Source organism: Cardiocondyla obscurior, linkage group LG15 (genome assembly GCF_019399895.1).
Source record: "Cardiocondyla obscurior isolate alpha-2009 linkage group LG15, Cobs3.1, whole genome shotgun sequence".
Lineage (NCBI taxonomy): Eukaryota > Metazoa > Arthropoda > Insecta > Hymenoptera > Formicidae > Cardiocondyla > Cardiocondyla obscurior.
The window spans coordinates 3,960,640-3,985,670 of record NC_091878.1 but is presented as its reverse complement, the minus strand read 5'-3'; the positions used below and the strand labels follow the sequence as shown (position 1 = coordinate 3,985,670).

At 51.7% G+C, this 25,031-nt stretch overlaps 1 protein-coding gene across 3 annotated transcripts in view; it reads right to left on the bottom strand.

Moving 5' to 3' along the window:
* The window catches only part of Dac (dachshund family transcription factor), a 172,887-nt gene that overhangs the window by 79,426 nt on the left and 68,430 nt on the right, over positions 1 to 25,031 (bottom strand). For 2 of the 3 annotated variants that reach the window (XM_070667189.1, XM_070667191.1), the window contains exons 2-4: positions 24,594 to 24,739; positions 12,443 to 12,671; positions 9,856 to 9,918 (exon numbers count right to left, since the gene is read on the bottom strand). In XM_070667189.1, the coding sequence (XP_070523290.1) occupies positions 9,856 to 9,918; positions 12,443 to 12,671; positions 24,594 to 24,739 (438 nt within the window). The remainder of the gene's footprint in view (positions 1 to 9,855; positions 9,919 to 12,442; positions 12,672 to 24,593; positions 24,740 to 25,031) is intronic. The other variant, XM_070667190.1, reaches the window with a different exon arrangement.

Here is a 25,031-nt window from a genome sequence, read left to right as displayed (position 1 = left end):
GGGAGAGGAAACGGAGGGAGACGACTCTTGGCAAAATTAAGGGAGAAATCGTAGCGCGTCTTTCGCGGGGGAGGCAGAAGGCGCGTCCGCAGCTGCGACATCGCGAAATTACGAGGCGGCAGCGGCGGCGGGGCGCTTCTTAAAGGAAGCGTTGACAAATGACGGAGGTAACTTTTATTATTTTAGATGTCGGCCCATCAGACGCGGGCGGTTACGGCCTCACGAGGCCGCGACGTCGGCTGGATGTGTTTTACATACATTTGAGCAGCCCCCGAGGCGTTGCGCGACCCCCGTTGACAAATGGCCGTGGAGTTTTATTAGACGAACTTTTTAAGGTACTCCCCCGAGCGCGGACGGCGCGGTTACACTAAATAAAGATAAGCTCCCCGCGCCTCGTTCTTCCCCGCAGTTTCCCTCCCGCCGCGTATCCCGTAATTTCATTTCGCCTTCTCGCTGGTGCGAGCCGACAAACGAATCGATTCGTCCGCGTGTTTTATCGCGACAATCGGCAACCTCGATAGACAATGATAATAAAGAAAAAAAAAAAAGAAAAGAAATTTTCGTGAAACGAGATTAGCTCCTTTTTCTCCCGCGGTGAATTCCACAGGCTGGTAAAATCACATTTCACGCCGGCGGCGTCAAACTACCAGAATAATCCTCCGATTTCTCGCGAGACGAGGCAAGTCGAACGCACGTTTCGCTCGGGAGCATATTTACGCCAGCGATGACAAATGGTTTTTAGAGCTCGCGATGGGTGAACGGGCGCTCTCCGAGACGCGAGGGGGGACGGAGAAGCGGGGGAGGAGGGAACTAGAGTGCCTCGCAGATGCGCCGTGACTGATGATCCCTACTTCCAGATGTACTGTATACCCCCGGTACTTTTATCGGTGCTTGTTTGTTCAGCGAGCTCCGAAATACCAGTGGCAGCGGCGTGCCGTCGCAGTGGATCACGCGCGGTGCTGTGCGTGAGCACAAAAAAAAAAAAAAGAAAAAAACGAGAAGGAAGAGGAGGAGATAGCGGCGGAAGAGGGAAGCGAAAACGGAGCGAGCAACCGCGATTACGAGCGGAGAAAAAATGATAGTTGCATCAACACGGCGCGCTCGGCAGGCGCACATATATATTTATATGTCGCCGCGCGATGTTGGGCTTTCGTCGCGCTCGATGATGGACGTCTATCACGTGAGACAACGTCCGAAGAGCTCGCCTCATCATCCTCTCCCCCGCGTTTTTTTTTCTCTTCGTCCCTGAGCTTTCTTCCGAGCTCGCTTTTGAGCTTTCTTGCTGGCCGCGTCCGTCAGTTGCTACCGAAACGATTTCTCTGACAACGAATTTTTCTCGCCAGCCCGCAAAGAGCAGCTTCCGACGGGAATTAAGAAAGGAGACTTGGCCTCGCGGCGAAAGGAAGCGCCTTGTACGGCGAGCGTTTCGGGCAATCGGGTAATTTTCCCTAGCATGATATAATCGGCACGTACGCGAGAGTTAACATCGGAAATCAATAGATCTGCCTTTGGATCCGACGTAATGGGAAGCCTCGAGAAACGCGAGAGAAAGTCTCGGGCCTGTCGACCGCAAACGATAGACGCTCGAGCGATTCCAAGCGGATTCCGGCCACTGTTTGCTTTAGCCGCCAACAGCGCTCTCGCGCAATTTTCTAGACCGCGGGGAGGCGTAGGGAGGTAGAGGGCGACAGAAATCTCGCGAGGGAGAGCGCAGCGCGCGGAATTATCAATTAGCGCGACGAGCGGCGGCCACTCCGCATACGCGGCTATGTAAATTGAAGAGGTTACACGGTTTTACATATTTCAACAGATACGCGGCGGGGCGAGAGGAGACGCGGGGAGGAGAGCGAGGCGGAAGAGGCGGCGGAGGACAAGGAGGATAGCGGGCGGAAGGGAGGCGACGATGGAGGGCTCGGTGGCCACTCGAAAAGTGCGGGCGAAGCGTTTTGTCGAGTGTTTTATGGAAAGCTTTAGAATTGTAGATTTCCTCTCTTCCCATGGTGCCCGGGTGGATTTATGACGGCCGACGTACGAGCAAACGTATGGAGCGCGATGCCCTCTCGCTCCGTCCTCACTTGCGTGGGCCCGCGCGCGACAGAAAATGTAAAAGGATATTATTTAAATTCCCGAAAAGTCCGCTTTTTGCGAACTTTTCCTGGCACCGAGTGGCGGCCGGAACCGCCGAGAGCGATCGCGGCTCTCCGAAGAGCCGGCGGCGAAAGTGTTCCAACGGCGGTAATCTTCCGCATAATCGATGTCAAAAACATTTTAGAGGCGTTGATCAATGTGGGGGGGTGGACGAGGGGGCGCGAGAACGTAAGCGAGGGACGCCGCCGCAGCAGTCACACGCCAAGTTGCTATTGGATTTCAATTGGAAAACGATTACTCTTGTCGAGTGACCGTGGCTGCCACTTCGGCTCGTTTGTCATCGAGGCGGAGAACTCCGTTTCTCCTCTCGTCGCGCGCTGTCACGCGCAGGAAGTACCGGCGAGCAGAAGTGAGATTTACACACCACGTCCCGCATTCTCTTCTTCATCTGAGTTTCTGTCGCTTTTTCTTTTATTTAAAATTGCTTTTAAAAATTTTCCAAAAATTTGCTCTTTTATGATTAAAATAAAACTGATCGATCTACAATACAAAACGTAAACTTTATCTTTTAAAGAAAGAAAAAAATGTTTTAATTTCTGACAGGAGTCTCAACACCAGTCGAAACTCACGCTCGTTCGGCAACGAAAATGATCATCTCAGATATCGACCGGACTTTAATTTCAGACGAGTCCCTTTGCCTCACGAGGGGATTATCCGGCGCTATCCTAAAGATCTCAAAAGAACGCGTCGCGCGTTTTGCGCATGCAAAACGTCGCGGTGATCAAAGCGTCGCCCCCAAGGAAGGGGAGAACGTGGACGACGAAGGCAGAAGAATCTGATTTCGGGGGCGCAATCGTCGGGAATGCAAAGCACACACGGAGCTATTTGATCTGTATGCATATCGTAACAGCTCTCGCTCTCGCGCTCTCCGGGCGGAGAGCGCATGCATCGACGCATGCATGTGCACCGCCGTTCGCGAGATAGAGAAAGACAAAGTCGAAGAGCGAGAGGAAAAGAGATAGAGAGAGAGGGAGACGAGAGAAAGCGAGAATGGTATGGGTTCGACCCCGCGGGGCCAAGCGCGTATTTACGGAAGGGTCGCTGATAACACGCCGACGATTGTGTCCACACACCTCCACCTCCGTGTCCGGTACGCGCGCGCGCCCTTACGCACGCACGTAAGGGACGCGCACACGCGCGAACGGAAACGCGCGGCCGCGCGGGACGGACACTGCAAATATTAGTTCATTACCAAAAGTGCCGGTGAAACCGAGGCTGCGAATGGGTAGCACCGCGGAACCGCAGGAACGTTCGTCCGCGGTTTATTTAACGACGCCCTTCCGGCCGCTTTTCAATTAACCGCCCGCCGCTCCCGCGTACCCTCCCATCCCCCCTCCCACTAACGCCCCTGTAAAGTTGGCACCTCGTTTTCCAAATTTTCAAAGATTTTCTTCGCAGCACTCTGAGCATCCGCGAGAGCATCGCGGTGCGATGGTGCTGTAAAAAAATCATTAAAGTTTTGGAAACACGGTGCCAGCTTTACAGGAGCCTCACCGACTGCTCTTTCGAATTAGTTTTTCCGCGCTCGATCTCCTTAATTCTCTTCTTATTTGCGTCGGCCGTTCTTCGGTAACGTATATTCGGAATATTGATTCCCAGGCGGATTTATGAAAGTAATAGCAAGTTTGACGTAAAAGCAAATTTCACGTAAATGGAGTTATGTCGAATCAAGAGTAAGGAAAAAAAACCTTGCGGTATAAGAGCGCGCGGAGGAAACACCCTCGCTGGAAGTGCAGCGAGAAATCGCATGTCGCGGGAGTATAAATAAGAGCACATCAGCGCACGTGTAACCCCTCACTCGGCCGTGTCCGAAGCCCTGCGCCACGTAATATACTGACATGTATAGCGCCGAAGGGGAACCATTTAATAACAATATATCTTAGCCGGGAGAAATACGCGTTCGCCGAAATAAAAGAAGGTGAGAAACTGGATCTCGTAACGCCAGAATTATTTAATTTTAGCTTCTAATTAAAATTAAAAAAAAATGACAAATAACAATCGAATATCTTATTTAAATTTCAACTCAAAGTTAGATGAAGTTAAAGAAAAAAAAACGCAATAAAATAGAAACCTGTGCTTGGCGCAAGCGACTTGAATTAAATTACACTTTTAATTAGCCAGGTGAGTCAATTTATTATCTCTTTCTTAAATGTTTCTTAAATTTCGCGACAACAGACTGCGAGCGCGTCGCCGGTGGTCTCATCTAGGCGGGTGCGTTCTAAGGCAAATTAAAGAAAAAAAAAACCCGTGACGTGGCGACGATCGCAAGCTCGTTAGTCGGCGTTACCAATGCCGCGACACGAATAACGCGCGCGAGCGCCTCGCTGAGAAAATATCTGACGAAAGACGGCGGCTTAACGAGACGAGGGCGAGGAGCGGGAAAAAAAATACCGAGGAGAACCAAGGAGGATGACAATTTCACGGTACATTAGTGTCCGGTAGGAGTATCCCGGGGGACATGTTTGCGGACGGCGCGGCTATAATTATGTTTTTAATTAATCATCATTTCGCAGAGCGGCGCGTTGAAGTCGCCGACGCTCGCGTCCCAAAGTTTGTTCGGTCCGGCTCGTTACCGGCTGATGACGTGCGTTCTAATAATGCACGCTGGCGCAATGTGACACCCGCCCTTCCGCCGGACGATTCCCTTCGATCCTGCCATTCCTCGCGCGACGCGCCCGGCATCAAAGCCGCGAGCGGCCGCGAAAAAGCGATCGCCGCCGAGGAAAGATCGCCCCGTGGTATTATTCCGCGAAAAATAATCTGCCTCTATTATTTATTGCATCCATCAGAATTCCTTTACTTCCCGGCAAAAATGCCGCATAATATTAGCAAAGTATTTGCATACAAAAGTGACCCGCTGTCGTTCGCCGAGCGTCAGGGGATTAATTATCATTTCGGGCACACGACGTCACGGCACTCTCGGCGACGTCCGGTCGATAAATAATTTACTCGAGTTAATAAAATAAATGTCACCCGGGCGTTTCCCGTCGCCCTCCTCGTTCCGTTCACCCTCCGTAGCGACCTGTCGTCTTTCCTCGAGAAGGCGAACTGCCTTCCGAGCCGAGAAGTTTACGAGTCGGGAGATTTACCGTTGATGTAACAAGCGCGTTTAGCCTGTTCCTTCGTTCCAACTCGCACGGACCAGTCTTCGTTCTCAATCCCGGCTACCGGAAGATCCGCTTTTATATCGCTTTTCATTACGCGCGTCCCCATTAATCCGCCCCGTGCCGTTTCGCTCTTTTGGCGTACTCGATCGACGTCACCGCGCGACTTTTACGATTCCCTTCATGCGATGAATCGGGACCTGACGGCGCCGAGGGATAACCGATTCATTATCATCGGCCTGGAGGATGCGTAGAGACCCACTTCACGACCGCCCGGTCACGACAGCCTTGTGACGTAACCCGATCGCCCCGTTCGTCGATAAGCGGCCGATAATCGGTTTCGAAGAAGAGCCCGCCGATCGATCAAGTTCGCCGAACGCGGCTGTCGCGGACCGATTGTCTCTTGGCCGGTCCGTGCCAGGCGTTGATTTTCGTGCGGGATCTTCCCTCGAATCACGCAAGTCGTCCTGACGACGAGAGTACCGGCGCGTCGCGCAAAAAGAAAAAAGAAAAAAAAATTACCGAGCTAATTGTCGCTGCGAGGATTAAATCGCGGGAACGTCGGGCGTGATCGACGAGAAGCGATCGAAGGTGACCGGCGGACTACGTGAGCGACGGATTTGGTACCTGCTCTCCGAATTAGGGCGACCTCGGAGTCGAACGGTCGTCCTTCTCTCCCTTTCCCTTCTCCTTTCCTTCCGCTGGAGTGCAGATCGCATTTCTCTGAATATTCGAGCGATCGGCCGGTCGCGCCCGCGCGCCGACGATTACATGGCGAGAAATTATGTCGGAAAATTGCCGGGCGGGCATAGCGAAGGAATTGAGGAACGATGCGGAGCAACGCGCCCGAGAGGAGGACGCAAGGAACGAAAGTGATAGCGTGACTAACGCGCGCTTTGTCAGCGCCGGGGATAATCACGCGGCGATTCTCGCGCATAATTTACTTTACTTTGTCGCAATTTGCCATCGCGCGATCCTGCCCGGATAAAATCCTCCGTGCGTGCAGACGAGACGCGGGCCTCTCGGCGCTCCGGCGATCCGCACGCGCGGATTATTCATAAACGAAAGACGGCATAATTGGCGGGGCGATCATCATGGTAATGCAAGGTAATGATACCTCGCGACTGTATTAATAGTAATCGTGGTAATCGGTCGCGACGGCGAAAAGGTAAGAGGATACGACTGTGACGAGAACAATCGGAAATGAATTTAAGACGAAGCAACCTCGCCGAGGCGAATAACATTGTGGCACAACCATAATTTCATATTTCTAATGATAAATATGATTGAGTCGATCGCACTTCTCATTTAAAATATCATAAAATTACAGTTGAGTCCGAAAGTAATCATACTTTTTTTATCAGTGCAAGTGTCGGGCAACATCCGCGCGCTGACAATTCGTTTAAACGCAATTAACCAGCCGCTCGCGACAAGCAAGACCGATCGTCGAGCCGAATTAACCGTTTTGCCGGACTCTTCGCGTAAACTACGGGACTCTGCCTCGATCGTTTAACAGCTGTCACCGATTTTGCGCCGGTACACATGATTGCGCGATCACCGCCTTCTCCCTGCACCAATCGCGCGAAACAACGTGCAGTATATTCCATTATCGAGTTTCTTATCGCAGAGCTAGTTACAGGCTCTCGACGGCGGTCTCATACAATGGTCAGCCGGACATGATAAATCAGAATACTAAGATGCGATTTATTAATGAACGGTGATGGACGATATTACCCCACTCATCTACGTAAAAAAAAAAAAAAAAAATGAGAGAAAAAACGAGGAAGTTTCTACGCTCGAACAAGAGCTTGTTAAAATCAATTTACATTTTACGTCCGGCGGGAATTTACGTATTTATTCTCGGTCTTTTTACTAATCAGATCGGATGAAACGTTAGCGCGCGCACCGAACTGCGACGAATCGCCCGTATTAAGCTAACGATAAGTGTTACACTGCGGTACGAGTGGGATAATCTCGGTGCGTTGCCGAGACGCGGCAGCGATTCGCGCGCGGTTATCAAGTCCGGCAAGAAGCGAAATATCTCTCGACGTTTTACGCCCGGCGTCGGTGCGCTTCTTTTACGAACGCGGTCCCGGCAGCCACGAAACCACGACCGTAAATGGGCGACGTCATCTCCGCCGGCATGGGGAGAATAAGACCGGGAGAAGCGGAGGAAGCGGGCGGGCAAAGGAAGAAGAAAGGAAGCAGAAAGAGTCGATCGTAACGATGAGGCTCAACTTTATGAATATTATTTTCCAGCAGATGTCCTGGACGATAGGACGTCGTCGCCGTCGTCGTCGTAATTAATGACATCGCGAGCGCAACGGGGAGGGCGGCCCGACTCGGGTCGAAGAGAGACAACGAACCGGGGGAGGGAACAAGGGACGAGGGCACAGAGACGCGTAAGGGGGACGCCTGGCGATAAGGAACCCGTAGGAAGGCAGCGAGAAACGGCGGATGGTGGTCGGACAGCGACAGACAACGCGGCTGAATTATGCCGGAATGACTGGGTGGTTTTAAAGCCAGGAAGCCGACATTAGCGCATTGATACCGAACATTCTGACTGCGGGGAACCATTAATATTACTTACTTCATAACGCGCGGCCCGCCGCGGCGCGCAGAGGGTCGACGGGGGCGCGATGGAGCTGCGCGTCTCCCGCGACTCCGCCTTCCGCCTGTAACGACTGCTTATCCGCCAGTCATATTTATCCGAAATTCGATTCCGTGGATATCAAGTCGCGGCGAAAGAGAAAAACGACCGGCGGGTGACGATGTTTGACGTGAAAATTGCAATGTACAGTTAACAATTCTTCACGTTATTTAATTAGATAATAAGAAAAAAATAAATTAATTAAATTAAAAAAAAAAAAAAAAGTTTTGACGAATCTCAGTTCACATTCGAAGCAGCGGCGTGGACCACCCGAGCGAACTCGCCGCGACGCGGGATTAATGAGATTTAATTGACTAAGCCGGCGGAGTAGACTTAAGGGAGAAAATCGCAGTTTTCCTCCGAGCGAGTAGATCAAATGGATTAGCGGGAACAAATCATCGGGATTAATGGCAGCGTTGGAGAAACGAGGAAGAACGGAGCAGACGGCGGAAGGAGCGACGCAGCTTTCGGCCGCGTTCTGCGACCGTTGTAAAATCAAAAGGACAAACAATTAATAAAGCCGGCGCCGTCGATTAATCAGAATTTAACTCGCAGTTAAATACTCGAGAATCGCCCTCGGCTGCGCGGCTGCCGGCGCGTATCTCGGGGGAACGGGCGGGCCACGCAGGATAAACAAAGGTTTACATCAGTGTCAGTCGCAACAAGTCCGAATTCGTCTAGGGTTCTCGCCATGAATATTCACGGCGCGCTCGCCGGTCCGCCGCCCTTCCGCGGCAAACCACCCCCGTCGCTCTCGCTGCTCCGGTCCGCTTCCCGCGGCCCCTCGTCCCTTTTCCCTTTCCCTCCCTCGACCGCCCTCTCGCGCCCAGCATCCCGCTTCCCCGTGGCCTCGTGCCCATTTACCACCCCCTGCGATATCCATCGAACGGCCACCAGTCAAAGGCTGAAATCACAATACGCGTTTGTCCGGTTGACGAAGTCGACGGTGGGGTCGACGGTAAAGCAAATAGAACGGGAGAGAGAAGGAGAAAGGGTGAGCGCGTGCGGGACGCCGAGTGAGAGCGGTCGGCCTCCGACCAGTGGTCATTGCCTTTGAATTGGAAATTACGTTTCGAACGGCCAAGTGTCGATTTTCACCCCTCCCGTATTAACGGCTCGCGGCGCGGAGGTGCGAGGAGCTGTTCTCCTCCCGCTTCGTCCTTTCGCAGTCCACCGACTTCTCTCGGTGAGAGAAGGATTTTTGAGATAACGTCCGACGCGTTTCCTCGTCTTTTTTTCCGTCCCACGGCCTTTCGTCTTCGCAACGGATTCGCGGGAGAAAGATAGAGAGCGGCACCCTTTTCGCCGAGGTCGGGGGGCGCGCAAAGCTCCCTTTCCGAAATCAACCCTTTCGCAGCAACGGTGGCCTCGGCGGGCGCGAGTATTTCGTAGGCACTCGAATGATTTAATCCCCGAATGATGGACGGGCACGTCGCGACGATGATCTGCGTGCCGTGAAGTGACAAGTGGTTAGGATCACGCGGAAACCTCGGTGGCCCGCGCTGCAGCCGCGGCGGCTGTGTTGGTGTCGGATGAAACGGAGGCCGTCGGTCGGTCGGATTTTGCGGCGGATGGAAGGGAGATCGGGGCAGGGGTTACGTGCTCTCGCACCATACAAATCATGTCGGCATTACTGCGTCAGGCCTGGACTCAACTTGTCGCGCGACCGGAAACTCCGATACCGCCGCCCCGGTAATGCTGATTTATCGGAAGCGCCGCGGCAGCCTAGGCCGCTGGGCGTCATCGAGCGCTCTGTATTTTTGCCCCGTGATGCGCCGCGATTTTTCCGGCTAATCGAGAATTACGGGTTCACGGATGAACGGCGTTGCGCGAACCACCCCCTTCCCAGCATTCGGAGAGCTCGCGCTCTCGAATTTTTTGAAAGTGCGACGACCACGAAAAATTTTTATTTAAAAAAATTTTTTTTTTTTTAGTACGATTTGGATGTCCTACCTTTCGAGATGTTTGACAATATCTTCGTAGGCAGCTCGGCAGTTTTCCCAAACCGTTCCGGACCTGTGGAGCACAAAACAAAAGGCGGTTACGACACGGGAAAAATTAGAAAAGAAAGGCTTAAGCCGCGGCGATCGGAACAAAAAAAGAAACGAAAGGAGACACGCGCGCCGTTTCCGCGACGTCGTAAGCGAAAGTCGCGAGACGTTTCCTTGCGAGAGGACACGTTTGATTAAGAGTCCTTGTTCCGCGCTGCCCTCGTTTCTTTCGCAGCGCAGTTCCCGACCGTTGCCAAACGCACCGGGAATGAAGGGCCTTTGATGTTGCTGATTAAAAAAAGAGACTTCGGTACGGGAGCAGAGTTAATTTGCGACCTAGGATTGCGACGCGAAAAAGAAAAAAATAAAAAAAGTCAGGAGAAACGGATAAATTAATCAAGGGGAACCTTCGTTCGGGCAATATAAAAACTAAATGAAAATCAAGCATCGCCGCGCGTTCTGAAAACGTCATCTATTCAAGTACAAGCTTTAAAAAGAAGTTCCGGGGCCTAGTGTCAATACGCCTGACACGGTTTTTACGTTTGCATTTCGCTGTATTTACACGGCAGGAAACGGATCCTGGGGCCGACAGGAAGGCGGGAAAAGCGGAGGGAAAGCGCGGGGAAGAACAGGGGAAAGAAAGGCGAGCAGGACACGCAGAAGAGAGTCGTACGTGTCGCCGGTGGAAACCAGGAAAGGTCACGCATATTCGGGACGAGGAAGTTGAACGAAGGGAAGAAGGATACGCGGCAAGTTAGGGGGTGGCGACAAGGTGGGATCGAGAGGGGGGACGACGGGTGGACGTGGTGACGGCGGTGGCGTCGGTGTACCCCAGGATGGGGTTGCGTTGAATTAATCATATTCCGGTGTTTGTCGTGGCGCCCCCAGACGTAATCCGTCTTACCTCCCGATCTCGCTCGCTCCTCCGCCGCGATAGATTTGCATTTTAATTAAAAGCAAAGCGCTGAAATCATAATGCGAAACGTGCGGCGCCGCCTTCGCCGTGTCATTATACACACCCGCGTGCGCGTATGCGTGCACGTTCGCACACGCCGGTGCTTACTCGCGCACGTTGCGACGTCGAGAAAGATTGAGACGCGTTAAAAATCCGGAGCGCCGACGTCCGGCGCCGTACTCATGTTTCCGCGTGAAAGCGAGATGGAATCTCGACCGGAGCCGACGACGCGAGATGCCTCTTCAGCGCGTTCGTACATTCTTCTTCGTACCTCGGTCTTCGTTTATCTTAGTTGATTATCGCGCGGTGTTTCACCCGACTGATACGCGACGACGAATTGTTCGGCTCGACTGCGAAACCGATGAAAAGGAGGAAACGATCCGATCCTCCTACCCGCCGCTAAACCCCGATTTTCCGGGCGCGCGCCGCCCAAAGCGAATGCTCGAGTGAACGGGAGCTGGTAGGACGGGGCTAATTACACGGGGCGGATGTAATCGAAAATTAAGGCGAGTCTCCGTATCCTCGAAAGCTTCGACCGGCTACGGGAGCGAGTGTACCGAGAGCATCTATTAGAAACGCGTTAACAAATGCCGGGATTAGCCTCCCGTCTGCCCCCTTGAGCGAGGACGAGAACGCCGCTCCTTTGGTGCTCCTTTCTCCATCTCTGTCTCTCTTTCTCTCGTGCCTCCTCGCTCTTTGCGGCTCTCGACACTCCGTGAAGCCGAATAAGCCGCGATATTCGTCTTGGGACCGCGCCTAACGCGGGAAGGATTTACTCCGAGAAGGCCTTCGCGTCTTCAAAGATGGCCTTACGCCGCAGGAGGGTAAATCTAACGCCAGCAGTATCTCAAGGTCGATCCAAATCATAAATAATAGCGCACGAAGAGCGTCTTCAGACATCTCAAGCTCCCCACGTTTCCGTGGCACGTTGAATTAAAATTATCTCACTCAGTTATTTTTGAAAAACAATAATTTGCTGCTCGCAATCAAACTGTATCGCGCGATTAATTAAAATACGATAAATTTGCGAGATTCTCGTTCGGCTGTTAGGCGCATCTAGGAAATGAGATTAATCATCGGCGCGCGTCGTGGAACGTAATTCAAGCTGACTAAACGAACGTCCGAGGAGGCGAAATCGAAGTAAGACAAAAGCGGGTGGGTCCGGGGCGCTCGAGAAAGCTAGCGCGAGGGACAGGAAGAGATCAAGCGGTGTCAAGACCCCCTCGGATTTCCACGGCTTCGCCGTCTCTTTCAATCCTCTTAAAGTCGTATTCTTTTGGCCTCGCCAGTCAGAAAGATCGCCGTGAGGCGCTCAAAACAGGTAAATCCAATTTCCGAGTAAGTCGACGATTAGCGCGCGAGCAGGTGCGAAACTCGAGTCGGGAAGGGCCTGTGACTTTTCCGAGAAGCACCGTGCGAGGAGCTCTGCTTCTCGCCGACTCGTCTCCGCGGCTCGTAAACTCCCGGGGGAGGGAAGTTAATGAAAATGTTTCCCGCTGTGCGGAGGCGCCGCTTCCGGAATATTGTCGCTCGGGAGGAGGGCGCTCCCGCGGTCCTCTCGTCGGAGCGCGGAAATAAGCCGGGAAGGACTTACCTCGCGAGGGCCTCCATGTTGGTCATATTCGGGTTGACCTTGAGACCCTGCTCGGCCCGTGCTTGCGCCTGTGCCTGCAGGTGGTGCGGCAGGCTGGCCGGTGACAGGATGGCGGTGTGTCCGGCACCTGGGTGCCCGCTGAGCTGCATGAACTGCATGTGACTCAGGTGTGTGGGCGGGTGATTGTAGCCGTTCGCCAGGAGCGGTGATTTCTCCATCCTCGGTACATCTGCAAGCAGAAATACGAAACGCGTTTAAACTCCCGTTATTTACCGCGATTTAAACAGCAACGTGACGCGCCGCGGATTCTTCTTCCCGCCCCGCCGCGAGGAAACTGCGTGAAATTCAATTATCGATCAACCTTCGCCTTTCGTGGCCGGAGGAAGCGGGAAGAAGGCCCCCGTGAAACGCGAGAGAGAAAGAGAGAGCTGGCTGGGATAGAAGCGAAGGGAGAACGTGGGGGCAGCCATGTATCCGGATTTCACCGGAATCAGGCGAGACGTGTAGCTCCTGGCGAGCCAAGGATAAAGAGCGCTTTTGCGGGCTTGATGGATCGCCGTGCCGCTTAACCAAATATCAATCACAACAGGCGGCGGCGCGTAGCCTCTGCATATAATCTGCACGTTGATTCGCGCGGCCGCTGTTTAGACCCGCGTGTTTGCGCGACGCCTTAGCTGGCCCCTCCGTGATAAATACGCTCGCGGATTCGTGGGGCCTTCGAGGTTAAACCGGCGGAGTTTCATCGACGTTTCTTCCCCGTCTCTCGCCGCGCTCCTCCTCAGATCGTTTCCTACATGCCCGATAACGAAAACGCGCTTATATTATTCGCGATCCTTCCAAATCCTCGATTTTTCAAGACAAATATCCGACGCCTTCCTTACCCGTTTTTCGTTCTCTCGTTAATCTACGATGCGACGCGATAATGTATGCACAGTCACGTTTTTTGATCGATACGACGTACCTTCGACGTTGCGTCCCGGTATTTGTCACGGCCAGTGGCTCGATATCGATGTACTTCCGTCAAAAGTGCGTCTCGACGGCCAACGCGATCTCACGCACACGCGATCTTGCGATCACAACGCTGACGGCGACGACGCAATCTTGTATCTAACAATCGCGGTACGCGCATGCCCACGGCGCGAGTCAATGCACACTGATTTAAAGCACGTCGAGGCCGTGCCGCTCGGGCGAGGATGAAATCTCGAATTCCATCCTAAGTGGCCCGGGTAAACTCGCCGATTTCGAAGGGCTCGCGGCTCTCTCCATCGCGATTTATTACGCCTTTCTCGGAACCGTCATCCGCGCGTCCGACCTATGAAATATTGGGATAAAGCGCGCGGTTGTCATTGCCGGGCTGACCTGTGCACACTCTTGGAGCTCGGAGATCGCGCACGAGCGGGACGGGGGGACGGGGAAACGAAATGAGTGGTGCCTATTCATTACAAATTATCTAAATGGCAGTGATTTCGGCGGACCGGCTGGCCGTTTGACGAGTAAGTGGCGGGTTCGCCGGTCCCAGTGGCTGTCATTCCGCGGCCGAACCTCCGGCTAATTTTTTCGAGCGGTCAAAGGGCCCGGCGCGGCGACCAGCCTGCTCGGCAACCACTGCGCGAAGCCGGCCCATGACCGGCCCTAAAATTGGACTTATTACAACTTATAGAGCGCGATTTGAACGCTCCGCTCAATAACATACATTATCTCCAATCCATATGATTTAATGAAATCCCTCTAAACTCGCCACTTAGCCTCAGTACCTTCTCGCGTCCCTTTTCATATGCGCGCTCTCGCGCGGACCGGTGCGCAAAAGGGCGCGTTTCGATTTTACAACCTCGACAATACGTATTTACCGATGCGGCGTCGGCGCCCCGCAATCGATGAAGACGTTCCGAGGTCCTTGACGCGATGCTACTCGCGACTTTTGCTCATCTCTTTCGGAACGAGAGACAAAAAAAAAAAAAAAAAAAATTTGCGCGCATTCTTTTCAAACAAACGTTCGAGTTCTTCATTATCTCCGTTTACGATAAACGAACAGAACAGCTGTTCGCGAGCGGACATGCGACACGCAATTATACCCGAGAATCGACAACGCGTTACATTTTAGCAGAAATGGACACCGCTCGTGAAGACACTAGGCGAGGAAAAGGGCCAGGCGGAGGGAGCCGCCCCGGGCGGCTCAATCACCCTCCGAGACCCCAAATGCGAAAGACGATAAAACACAATTTGAGCTAAAGACTGCACTCCTATAACCTCCCGTCCCGTGCCCCCGCGCGCACGATGAGCGCCCTCCACCTCGCTCTCCCCCGACCCCTCCCACCGGTGCTTCCCCCCTCGGAGCTGATGAGGTGACAACCCATAATTATACAGACCGCTTTCTGTCTGGAGCTGACTGCGGTGGCATGCAGAAGAGAGGCCTCCATCATCCTCCACCGTTCTTTCTCGCTCTCGCCCCGCAGTCGCCTCATCTCTTACCTCCCACCCGCATTTCCTTCTCTCCGATTCTTCTCCGTCCCTTTTTCCCGCGTCTTCCTCCCTCCCCTCCCCCCGCCCCGCGCGGCTCCTCCGACGTTTTCTCCCTTCGTCTTCTGTTTCTTATTTTCGAGCTGGTCCAGGAGGTTCCGGGCCTCAACCGCCCTGACGCTTAATAGTGATATGTACGTTTCCTTCGCGTAGGGAAGAGTCCGAAGGTGGAGCGAGGCGAAATGACGAAGGGAGGAGACAGGCCTGACCAGAGTAGTCGGCTTCCACCCGTGCCGTGCCCGTAGGAGAAGAATAACTTCTGCTACTTCTTTCCTGGTGTTAATTACAAAACGCGAGAATAAATTGCCGGGGTAAATGAGCGGCCGGTATCTCTCGTCGGGCTCGTCACGTCTCTTCTTTTCGTCCCCGCGACTCGCCGCCGCGACCGGATGAATGAAAGCCGCGCCGCAAACGTGTGCGCGGCAAATGGAATTTATTGGGCGTCGCGAGACTCGACCGTTTTTCGTTCAATAATCGCCGCGAATCGATGGTATAATTTTTGAAGACGTATTTTATTTAAAAGAAAATTATGTACCGCGGAATTAACATTGATATTGGACCGCAGGCAATTTATTCGCGCGATAGAAATTCATCGGGCGGGAACTGAATTGGAATAAATTTCATCCGCGGCAATAGAAATTGCTGTGCGGGAACCGCGCGGCCAGTTTCGTGTTTGATCTTCGAAAATATTTTTTTCCCCCGGAGGCTTCGCGCTGCGAGGATTTCGACTCGTCGCTGTGCGGTTCTTTTTCGTTTCTTTCAAGTGAAGGACCGCGCGCTGCTCCTCTCGGTCGACTAAGCGGACCAAGGGCCATGTGAAATTATTCGGAAGATATGCCCTTTGTGGCCTAAACTCCGTCCCGCCGGCATATCCGTGAATTTCATCGCCATTGTTCTTACCAAACGACCAAGTCCGGCGCGCGTCCTGCCCCGTCATGAGCGCCAGTTTATACTTGTACCGGGCGTGTTTGTGCTCGGGCACGTATACGTTTACCCTTGACTCCCTCGAAAACCCTTGGATTTAACCCTCGAACACCGACCCCTCCGGCTGCAGCGGCCGATGACATCGCGATCCGTCGAGCACCGCTCTCTTCCGCACGAAACTCGGGCTCGCAGTTCTCGCTTTGCCTCCGCAGTGGGAGTACGGCACGTAAACGATCGCGACGTTTATCTAAGCGCAGGAATCTGGGCCGACTGAGGATAAAACGAGGTATAACGGGGAGAGGCGCGATCGCCCGGCGTGCACGTATGCAGCAAAATAACCAATATTGCTCGCCAAGCGTGTGTTGGTACATAAACGCAAGACGGGAAACACAGTTTCGCGCAGGAGGAATCCGGTTTTTCAAGTAATCGAGAGCCGAAGCGGCCAACCAACCAGCCAGCTTCTTACCGGGCGAGCATCTCGGGGTCCGCGAGTAGGCAGGCGGGCAGCCATCGAGGTAGCTTCGAACGTCCGTCGTGTCTGGAAAGAACAGAGGAGAGAGTAGATGCCATGGGTATCCACACCTCCTTGCTCCTCCTCCGCCTCGCCGTGTTCCTCTTTCCCCCGTTTTCCTCCTCCGCCGTTCAACTTAATCGATCGATCAGACTACGTGGGATGTATTGAGACGCAGGTATCCCGCGACTGATGAAGCCTCGCGTCTTATTAGTCGCCGGCGACTAAAATACCACGCGACCGATGCTCGCGCGATTTTTCCAATAGATTAATAACGCCGACGCTGATCGAAGACGCAGCCGGTGCCTCCTCGTATCCCCGTACGATCATAATTCTCTTGTAATTTTATTTCTACAACTTCCTTGTATTTCTACCTTCACGCCGTGGGGAAATGACGCGAGAGTATTGAGACGTGGAGCACCTTATGGACGATAAATAGAAGTTTGCGGAAAGGGTTACGGTGCGGGACGAAAAGTGAGGCGCGAGAGGCGGCGAGCCTCGGCTGTGCCGGTAACGGCGCGGTAACGCGCGAGGGAAAACTTTCCTTTTCGAGACTACGCCGAGTCCTCGCGCCGCATCCTCGGGATCTTTCCTCTTTCCTCTCGATCTTCTCCGGGCGCGCGGAGAAGTTACCACGGCCGCTTCCCACTCCTCGCGCGCGCGAGTCCAGTATTTGTTCTTCCAGCGTCTCTTCTTCCTCGCCACGAGAAAGAGAGAATCATCCGAAGGCAGTAAACCCTTTGATATATAGTCGAAGGTTTTTAGAGTTCTGTCAGCCACGCCCACAATCAGCCTTAGTATTATTTACACTCCTCGTGCTTCGTAGACGATCGTCTTTCTCGTAGGTCCTTCTCTTCTTTCGTTCCTCTCGTTTCCATCGCCTCCTCCGCGCCCTCTTCCACCCCTCTTCGCCGGCCGAGCCGAAGCTAACGTCATCTCCGTCCTCCTGGCCCTTCGCCCTTCGTCTTGATCTCCCGGGCTTTCGTCCGGTAAAACTTTTTAACGGTTTCCTCGACGTATCCTGTCGCTTTGTCTTCGGGCGCTCCGCATAATATAGCAGTGCCAACCCGGAGAGGCCGTTGAGGATCTCGAATTCCCTTTTGTTCCTGTTCTATCTGCCCCCACCGTTCCTCCGCGATCCTCCTTTGCCTCGTTTATCTTCTCCTCCGGGAAGGAGGGCCGGAGCCCTTCGATCAGCGTACTCCGAATTTATAAAATTAGGCACGATCGCGGTCGCGTCTCTCGCGAAATTATCTATCCCCGACGACCTCTTATTGTTAGCTTCTCTTTTCTTTTCGAACATACCCGCGGGGCCGAATTTCAGGTCTCGCGTCTAAAAGCGCGCCTCGCGAAAGAAAGAGATTCGGCGATTATAAATCGGCACATATTTTTATTCGAGACTCGCCGGGTTGAGTAGACTGCCCTGAAACTTCCACGTCGATCGCATGATTTCGTTTGTCTCGACATTCGAGAACGCGTTATTCGCCGCAATCAACGATTGGAGTCTTACCGGAAGACGAGATTGAACAAAACCGTCCGGCGAGAGAAGTGCAACAATTTCGTTCGACGACGGAGATACCACGCGGGAGACAATTGCGTTTCGAAAATCGTTCGAGCCGTCACGAAAAATCGTATCTGGGCCTAATCTCGAGAGTAAATCTCGCCCGCGGGCTAATCGAGACCGAGGATCAAACTCCGGGGCCCGTACCATCTGCCTCCACTGGCCGGCGTAGCAATAGTCCGGGCCGGCCGTCCACGTGGCGAACGCTCGCACGGACCCGCCGGGGTCGATACTTTTTCACGTGATCTCGCAACGCCGCTTAATCCTCTGCATAAACATTGTATTGTGTTTCGCGCAGGGGATGCTCCCATTATATCATATTTTGTTATTAATATTTTCTGACTGGATGGACTCGCAAGCTGGTATGGGGCCACTTTTGTCTACCGACGAGCGAGGAGAGAAGCGGAGATGAGGTAGTTGGACGGAGAGAGCGGCACCGGAGAGACAGAGAGCGCGGAGTACCGGTTTCCTCCGATCGCGGCGATACCCATTGGGTATTTTCATTATTCGCGATCTAGTCTCGAAATATCATCGGGCTCGCAGACGGAAGAATTGTACCGTTTGTAATCTTATTATGTACAATCGTTAATTATGTGTATATTTACTTTAATTCTTTTTTTTTTTTTTTTCTTCTTTTTTTTTCTTTTTTTTTAATGTAATATATGGTATAATATTTTTAATCAATGATTATCAACGGTTGCTCAAGTAAAAAATCAATTTCGGATGCCGAGAAAATTCGACGCGGTATGTTACAGCCGAGGCAATATTACGGAATCACGTGTACGCGGTCGTAGTAAAACCGCGAACGGGGTTTTTACGGCGGCCGGGTTTACGTCCTTTGACATGCGCCACGTGAGTCCAATTGTCGGGCACTTTAAACTCCGCGGCCGCGTCCGCGGACGCTGTTTATCATTTTATGCGATTGTTAAAATGAAGATTAAACCGCGCGCTGTTAAAACCCCGGAACCCTGCTCGGGCGGGGAAACGGTATCCGGAATCTCGGCGCTCGCTTCTCCCAAGGATCGGCGCGAATGTTCGGCGTTTCCAAGCGCGAGGGGAACCGGGACCAATTTGCGAGGATAGCTGTTTTCACGCGCGTAGCACCAGTTGCAGCGCACAAACGAGCCCATCATTTTTTGATCGCTCTCGAAAGACATTTCGTCTCCCCCGCCGCGGCCGTACCTTTTACGGCCGGGAAACAACAACGGGCCGGCGTCGATTTCCATTTGCCCGTTTCGTTATTTTTCTGTTAGCCCTGCCACACCGCGTGATTGCCTCGGCGGGGGGGTGCTTGCCAGTTTTTTTTTTTTTATTTTTTTATTTTCCGCGTAGCGCGCGTTTGTTGGTCACGAGGGCCGCGCGTACGAATTACACAGAAATATTCGCGCGTGGACAAAGCAGCGGCCCGGCCCCGTTGATTCGCAAGTTAATTGAGCGGCGCGGCACACTCGTCGGGCTGCTAACGAGTAAATTGTTGACTACCACCGCCAGCCGCCGCTGCCGCCGCCGTTGCCATCCGCTACGGAGGGGCGGAAATTGTACAGATTTTTGAGCCAATTAGCCGCGATTTTAATCGCAGGAAATTGCCGTCACTTTGCCCAAAAAAGCGCTTCGCTCTCGCGCTGATCTCCTCTGTTGGACTCCGCGGTTACCGGCGTTTGAACCTAAATCGAAACCGGCCGTCCCGTTCACGAATCGCATTAAAAGTCTAACGCAATCAACATTTTCCGGAAGCATCGAGTTGTACGTTGAGCGAACGCAGCGGAATATTTCTTTAATCTTTTCGTGCGAGGAGAAAGATTCTTCAGAGGGAAGACAAAACTGCTCGATGAATCAACGCGAACAGCTTAAGACATGATTTTGCGGGATAAAGATAATAGCGACGGTTCTCGAGCGGCCAAGGATCCTAGATCCTGCAGTGGATGGGCGGATCCGTCGGAGCGTCGTAAACGTGCCCCCGGAATAAAAAGAACGACGACGCCGAGCGCGAGGACCGTCTCGTAATTAAGTCGTACTAAAATTCCGTCATGCTTCTCGCGAGAAGCGGCGCGGATTTTACGGCCGCTCGTGTTCGCCTCGCTCCTTTATTTTCCTCGCGCGGGGCCTGGCCGAGTCCTGCGAAAACGTCGCCGCAAACGCGTTTCCCGCGTTTCTGCACATGCCGCAATCCTCGCGCAATAAAGCGAGCAAGACTTCATAATCGCAAATAACTGTCGATGAAACACGTTCTTTAGCGTTCACTTCGTTTTTTTTTTCTTTTTTTTTCTTTCTTCTAATACGCGAAATGCAGCCGTGGTATCCCGGAATATGAATAATATATTGTATTAATTAATTGTTAATTTTTTTCGTTAATATAATCTCACGCTCTTTTTTCTTCTCTCCCTCCCCTCTTGTCTGTCTTCCATGCGCGCGTGCACAATCCTCGATTTTTTGTCTCCTCTCGTTGACGTCTTCATTTACGGCGCCATGCGCGAGGCTCTTTCCCCGTTACGCAAAAAGCGATGAAACGCGAAAATTCTCGACGCGATTGATTCACGGTCACGCGGCGGGCGTATAAAGGCGTTACGAAATTGAGGAGGCTTAATACGACCGCTGCTTTTGTTACTCCGATTATAACCCGGCGCCTCCTTGCGTTTCTCCTCGCAGCCTCCGCGGGAACGCGGCCGCTTTTTCGTCGCGCTTACGCGCGGCACCTCGCCCGCTTGTTTCCTCTCGTAAAAAATAATCAAGCGCGGCCACACCGTGCCGGCTACCAGAGAAAAAAAAAATTGAAAAAAAAAAAAACTACACACTGTAAACCTTGATTGTAACTGATGAGGGGTAGAAAATCGACCGAAACGTTTCTGACAACGGCAAAAAATGATAGATTCACGGTCGAGATTGTATTCCAGAACTCAGTCAACCTTTATTTTGCCTCGCCAACTCGCTCTCGAATTAACTTCTTAATATTCGGGAAGAGAAAGAGAAAAAAAAAAAAAAGAAAAGAAAAAAAAGCGTTTAAGACAACAAAAATTTATTGACAGCTATAATCTGTCATTTCTATCAGTTTAACCATGCAATTACATTTTTATAATATTTAAATATCAGGCATAATTGTAGTCTATCTGATTGACATAATTAATTATGCCTCTCGGGCTAATGATTATTTTACAGTCGACTCACTTTTGACACAAAAATAATTTCCGGGTGGCAGAATAAAAGTTAATTCTAAACGAAATAGAAATGCTTCGACGATTCTTACGCTCCAATTATTCCTTTAATACGAACGGTCGACGGAAATCGTCAATGAAATGCACGCATTTGCATCTCGCGCTCGTCGTTTCCCCGATTCATTAATTACCTTGCGAAGCTACCTGGTCCGGTTTGCAATCATCGACCACAACTTGGTGAGTTGCGACGGTCCGCGGTCAGAAGGACTGGATATACACAAGCACGAAATTACACATTTGATATTTCCGTCAACGATCGTAAATCCACAATGTTAAACTTAATAATTTGATGTATTTAGTATTTTTAATAACAAAATTTTGCAATATATTTTACACGGCAGAGAAGCATCTTTTATTAATATTCTCTTATTTACATGTAACAATTTTAATCTTTTTGCACACAACTGTTTTTTTTGCGAAGGTAAATTTAATTAAAAAATTGCCGTTGAACAATAATACGATATAAAAAAAACGAGACCTATTTTAATTACGTAACAACTGTTTTAAATATCACTCGTAATTACTAAGCAAATTAGCAATAACGCCAGTTATTAAGTCCTCCGTTCATTGATAACATCTAATTATGAATACACAAGTAACGTCGTCAAAAGAGAGATATCCGTTCATAATTATCTATTCTCCCTATCGAGCCATCAACAAAACATAACTGCTCATTAAGTACTCATGCGCGCCGGTAGCAATTAAAGTCTTGAATATGCGCGACTCCCGGAAATGCATAAAGCAATTCTACGTTCACGAACCCGTTTCTCCTAGCACACAGCGGAAGTGATGGATGCACGTATTTCTTGAATATCGTTAAACCTTTACCTCCCATCTCTCTCTAATCAACAAAATGTTTCTATCTCATTGATTAACTCCGAAAAATTTTAAATGACAGCATTTAAAACGGATGTTAAAGATAAAAAAAAAATTATAAGTCGTAACTCCAGCGGACGGTCGCGATTTTTACGAACGCCGTTTTCGAGCGTGAAAACCGCTAGGCCTGTGACAAAAAGAGTGAGAGAAAGAGAGAGAGAGAGAGAAAAAGCACGCGCGCGCGCGAGATGGTCGGCGCATGATATTGGAGCGATGTCGAGCCACTATTAGCCGGGTTTTATTGGTACACGGGCCAGCCGTGTGCCGGCTGACCTACGACCGCCAACAGTTAATCAATGCTTTTATGAGCATTCGCTTGGCAGTACACCATCGTTTCGAGCCGCGGTCCGTTCGAAGCCCACCCGACCTCCGACCAGCCACCCGGCGAGGGCGACACGCTTCCCTTTTCCTCCCTCTCCCTCTCTTTTCCTCTCTTTCTCTCTTTTTCGCGTAGTATGTGTGTCGCATACTCCTGGAACGGCCGAAATATCCGCTGCCACCGACGAGATACCTCCGCTCGTTGAACGATCGAGCGATCACGCCCGCCGACGTAATGTATTAGTTATAACGCGCCGAGCGTCGCCGATGAATCGAGTTGATCGCGCGGACATTGACGGCGCCGTCATGTCCGAAGAAAGGCGAAAAATACACCGGCAGTAAAACCTCCCTCCGCACTCGAACTGGTCCCCGTCACGGTCGCTCAAACGCCCGAGCCAGCCGGGTAATTAACTTAGCCCGCGCGCTAATAAACAATTCGATATGCATTAGGTCGCATAATATAAATTACGCCGGGTCAATCTGATTAGCGGGGCACATCCGCGATCGATGTGCGGAGCAGCGGTATCCGGGAATCGCGGATTCCGAATCCTCGCGAGATATCCTCCTTTTTCACTCGACCGCTCTTAATCTCGCAGAGACTAGCGAGGCTCCGGCGACGCTTCGCGCACGTGTCACGCACTCATCCGTGCTCGAGCTCAATGTGCGCTCCGTGTTTCACGCCGGCTAGCTGTCGCGACAGGATCTCGCTCGTCGAGTTTATTAATTGCATTATGGAAAAAAAACACGTCTCTCGCCGGAGCAAAATAACAAAGTAAAAAAAAATTAAATTAAGAAAAAAAAAAAAATTAAAATTAAAAAAGAAAAACTTTCTTTAATACACCTTTCCCCGGTCTCGTTTTCCGCGCGCTCTTTCGGCGTCCTTAATTCGTTTCTCGGACGATTAATGCGTAATACGCCGATCGCGTGTACGTTTTAAGCGAGGCAGATCGGGTGCAGCCGGGATATACGGTCGCGACGGCGAGCGGGGCGGTGGGATCCAATCGTAAAACAATTATACAATTACCGCGCGGCCGTAATTAATTGCCGGCCGTTTCAACGTTTACCCCGACGAGCCGCGCGAGCGAACGAGCGCGGCCGGCTGCAGGCGCGGACCCGCGCGAACGCGCCGCGGCATTAATTCATTAACGTTGCACCGTGAAACGTATTTGCCCGTAAAATTGATCGGCCGGCGTGTTCGCGATTATTTGCTTAAACAATTTCCGAATACGTCGATCGACGCCGCCGCCGTATGACGTGATTTAACGATTTCCTTCTCTCGCCATTGACGGCAATAACGTCCCCGTTTTTCCCTCTCCCTCTCTCTGTGCGTCCCCCGTGATAATATATCTCTGCGAAATAAGCGCGTCCCGGCGGACACCCTTCAAAGCGCTATCGAGGAGGACAAAGAGAGTCCGCGCAAATAAACCAATGAATATTGTATGCGCGCTTATCGATCTTCCGGATGTCCGCGGCGGATCACGTCGGGCAAGAATCGTACGTGAACGCCGCGAGATTACGATATCAATCTGACAGCTTGCGTTATCGATAACGCCGAATATCGGCGAATGGCGGAATCCGGCGGTCGACAAATAATCGGGCGCAATGCGACGCGGCAAGGTAATTCGCGAAACCCCGAGGAGAGACTTCCTGGATCGGAATCCGACGGTGGGGAGTGCAAAGACAGCGCGAGTACCATTTGCGCGCGTAAAGGGATCGTATCACGGGCAACGGTGACCGCTACCGCAGGCCGCAACACAACGGTGCAGTCGCAGTTAATTTGCTCACTCCAAGTGTGTTTGATTCCCCTAATTAATTGATCGGTAGGGTCACCGTATGCCAGAGCGTATATACGGATGGCAGTAATCAAACGCGTGGCCCTCGCTATGCGCGTCTATTTGCACGTACGTGCTCTATTTGGCATTACGCTCGGCCGTCCGCGATACTTTCCACCAGAAACCTCGATGGAAAATCAGAACGAGAATTTGTATATCTCTATCGCGCGTAAAAAGTTTACCAAAGGCAAAAAAAAGAAGAAAAAAAAACTGAGGGAGAAAATAACGCCACAGATTATAAATATCTTTGATTAAAAAAATAGGTGGAAAGATATATATTCTTTTTTCAGCTCTTTTTTTTCTTTTTAAATCACACGAGAGAAGCAATCGGTATCGCGGAAAAGTTCTACATCTCTATTCTTTTTAATAGAAATAAATGAAGAAAGTAATGATAGGCACTTACCGAGGTGTCCGTTCTCGTAATAATCGCCGTTGTCCATTCTGTGCTTCTTTAAAGAATGCTGCGGATGATGGCCGGCCGCTGCTAGGTGGCTCGCTGCAAGGCTCAGCCCAACGGAAGCGCGCTTTGGGGGTCTTCCTGGCCTGGAGCTGTACAGTGAGAGAGAGTTACTGCGGTTAGAGACACCTGTCATCGAGGTAATGTCTTACCCCGATCGTCGTGGCCGCGATATTCATCGCGACCGATTATCTGCTGAAAGGATTAAGGAGGAAATGTCAGGCCTCGCGCGCGCAGCAAGGAAGCGAGGCCTCCCGGATTCATTAGCGCGATCGAGATCGTCCGGGGCCGATTGAGTATCGCGAGAAATGGGAATATCCGCAAGTGCGAATTATCAGTGATTACGAATCGACTTTCGAGGCCGCGAGACTGGAAACTGCCGCG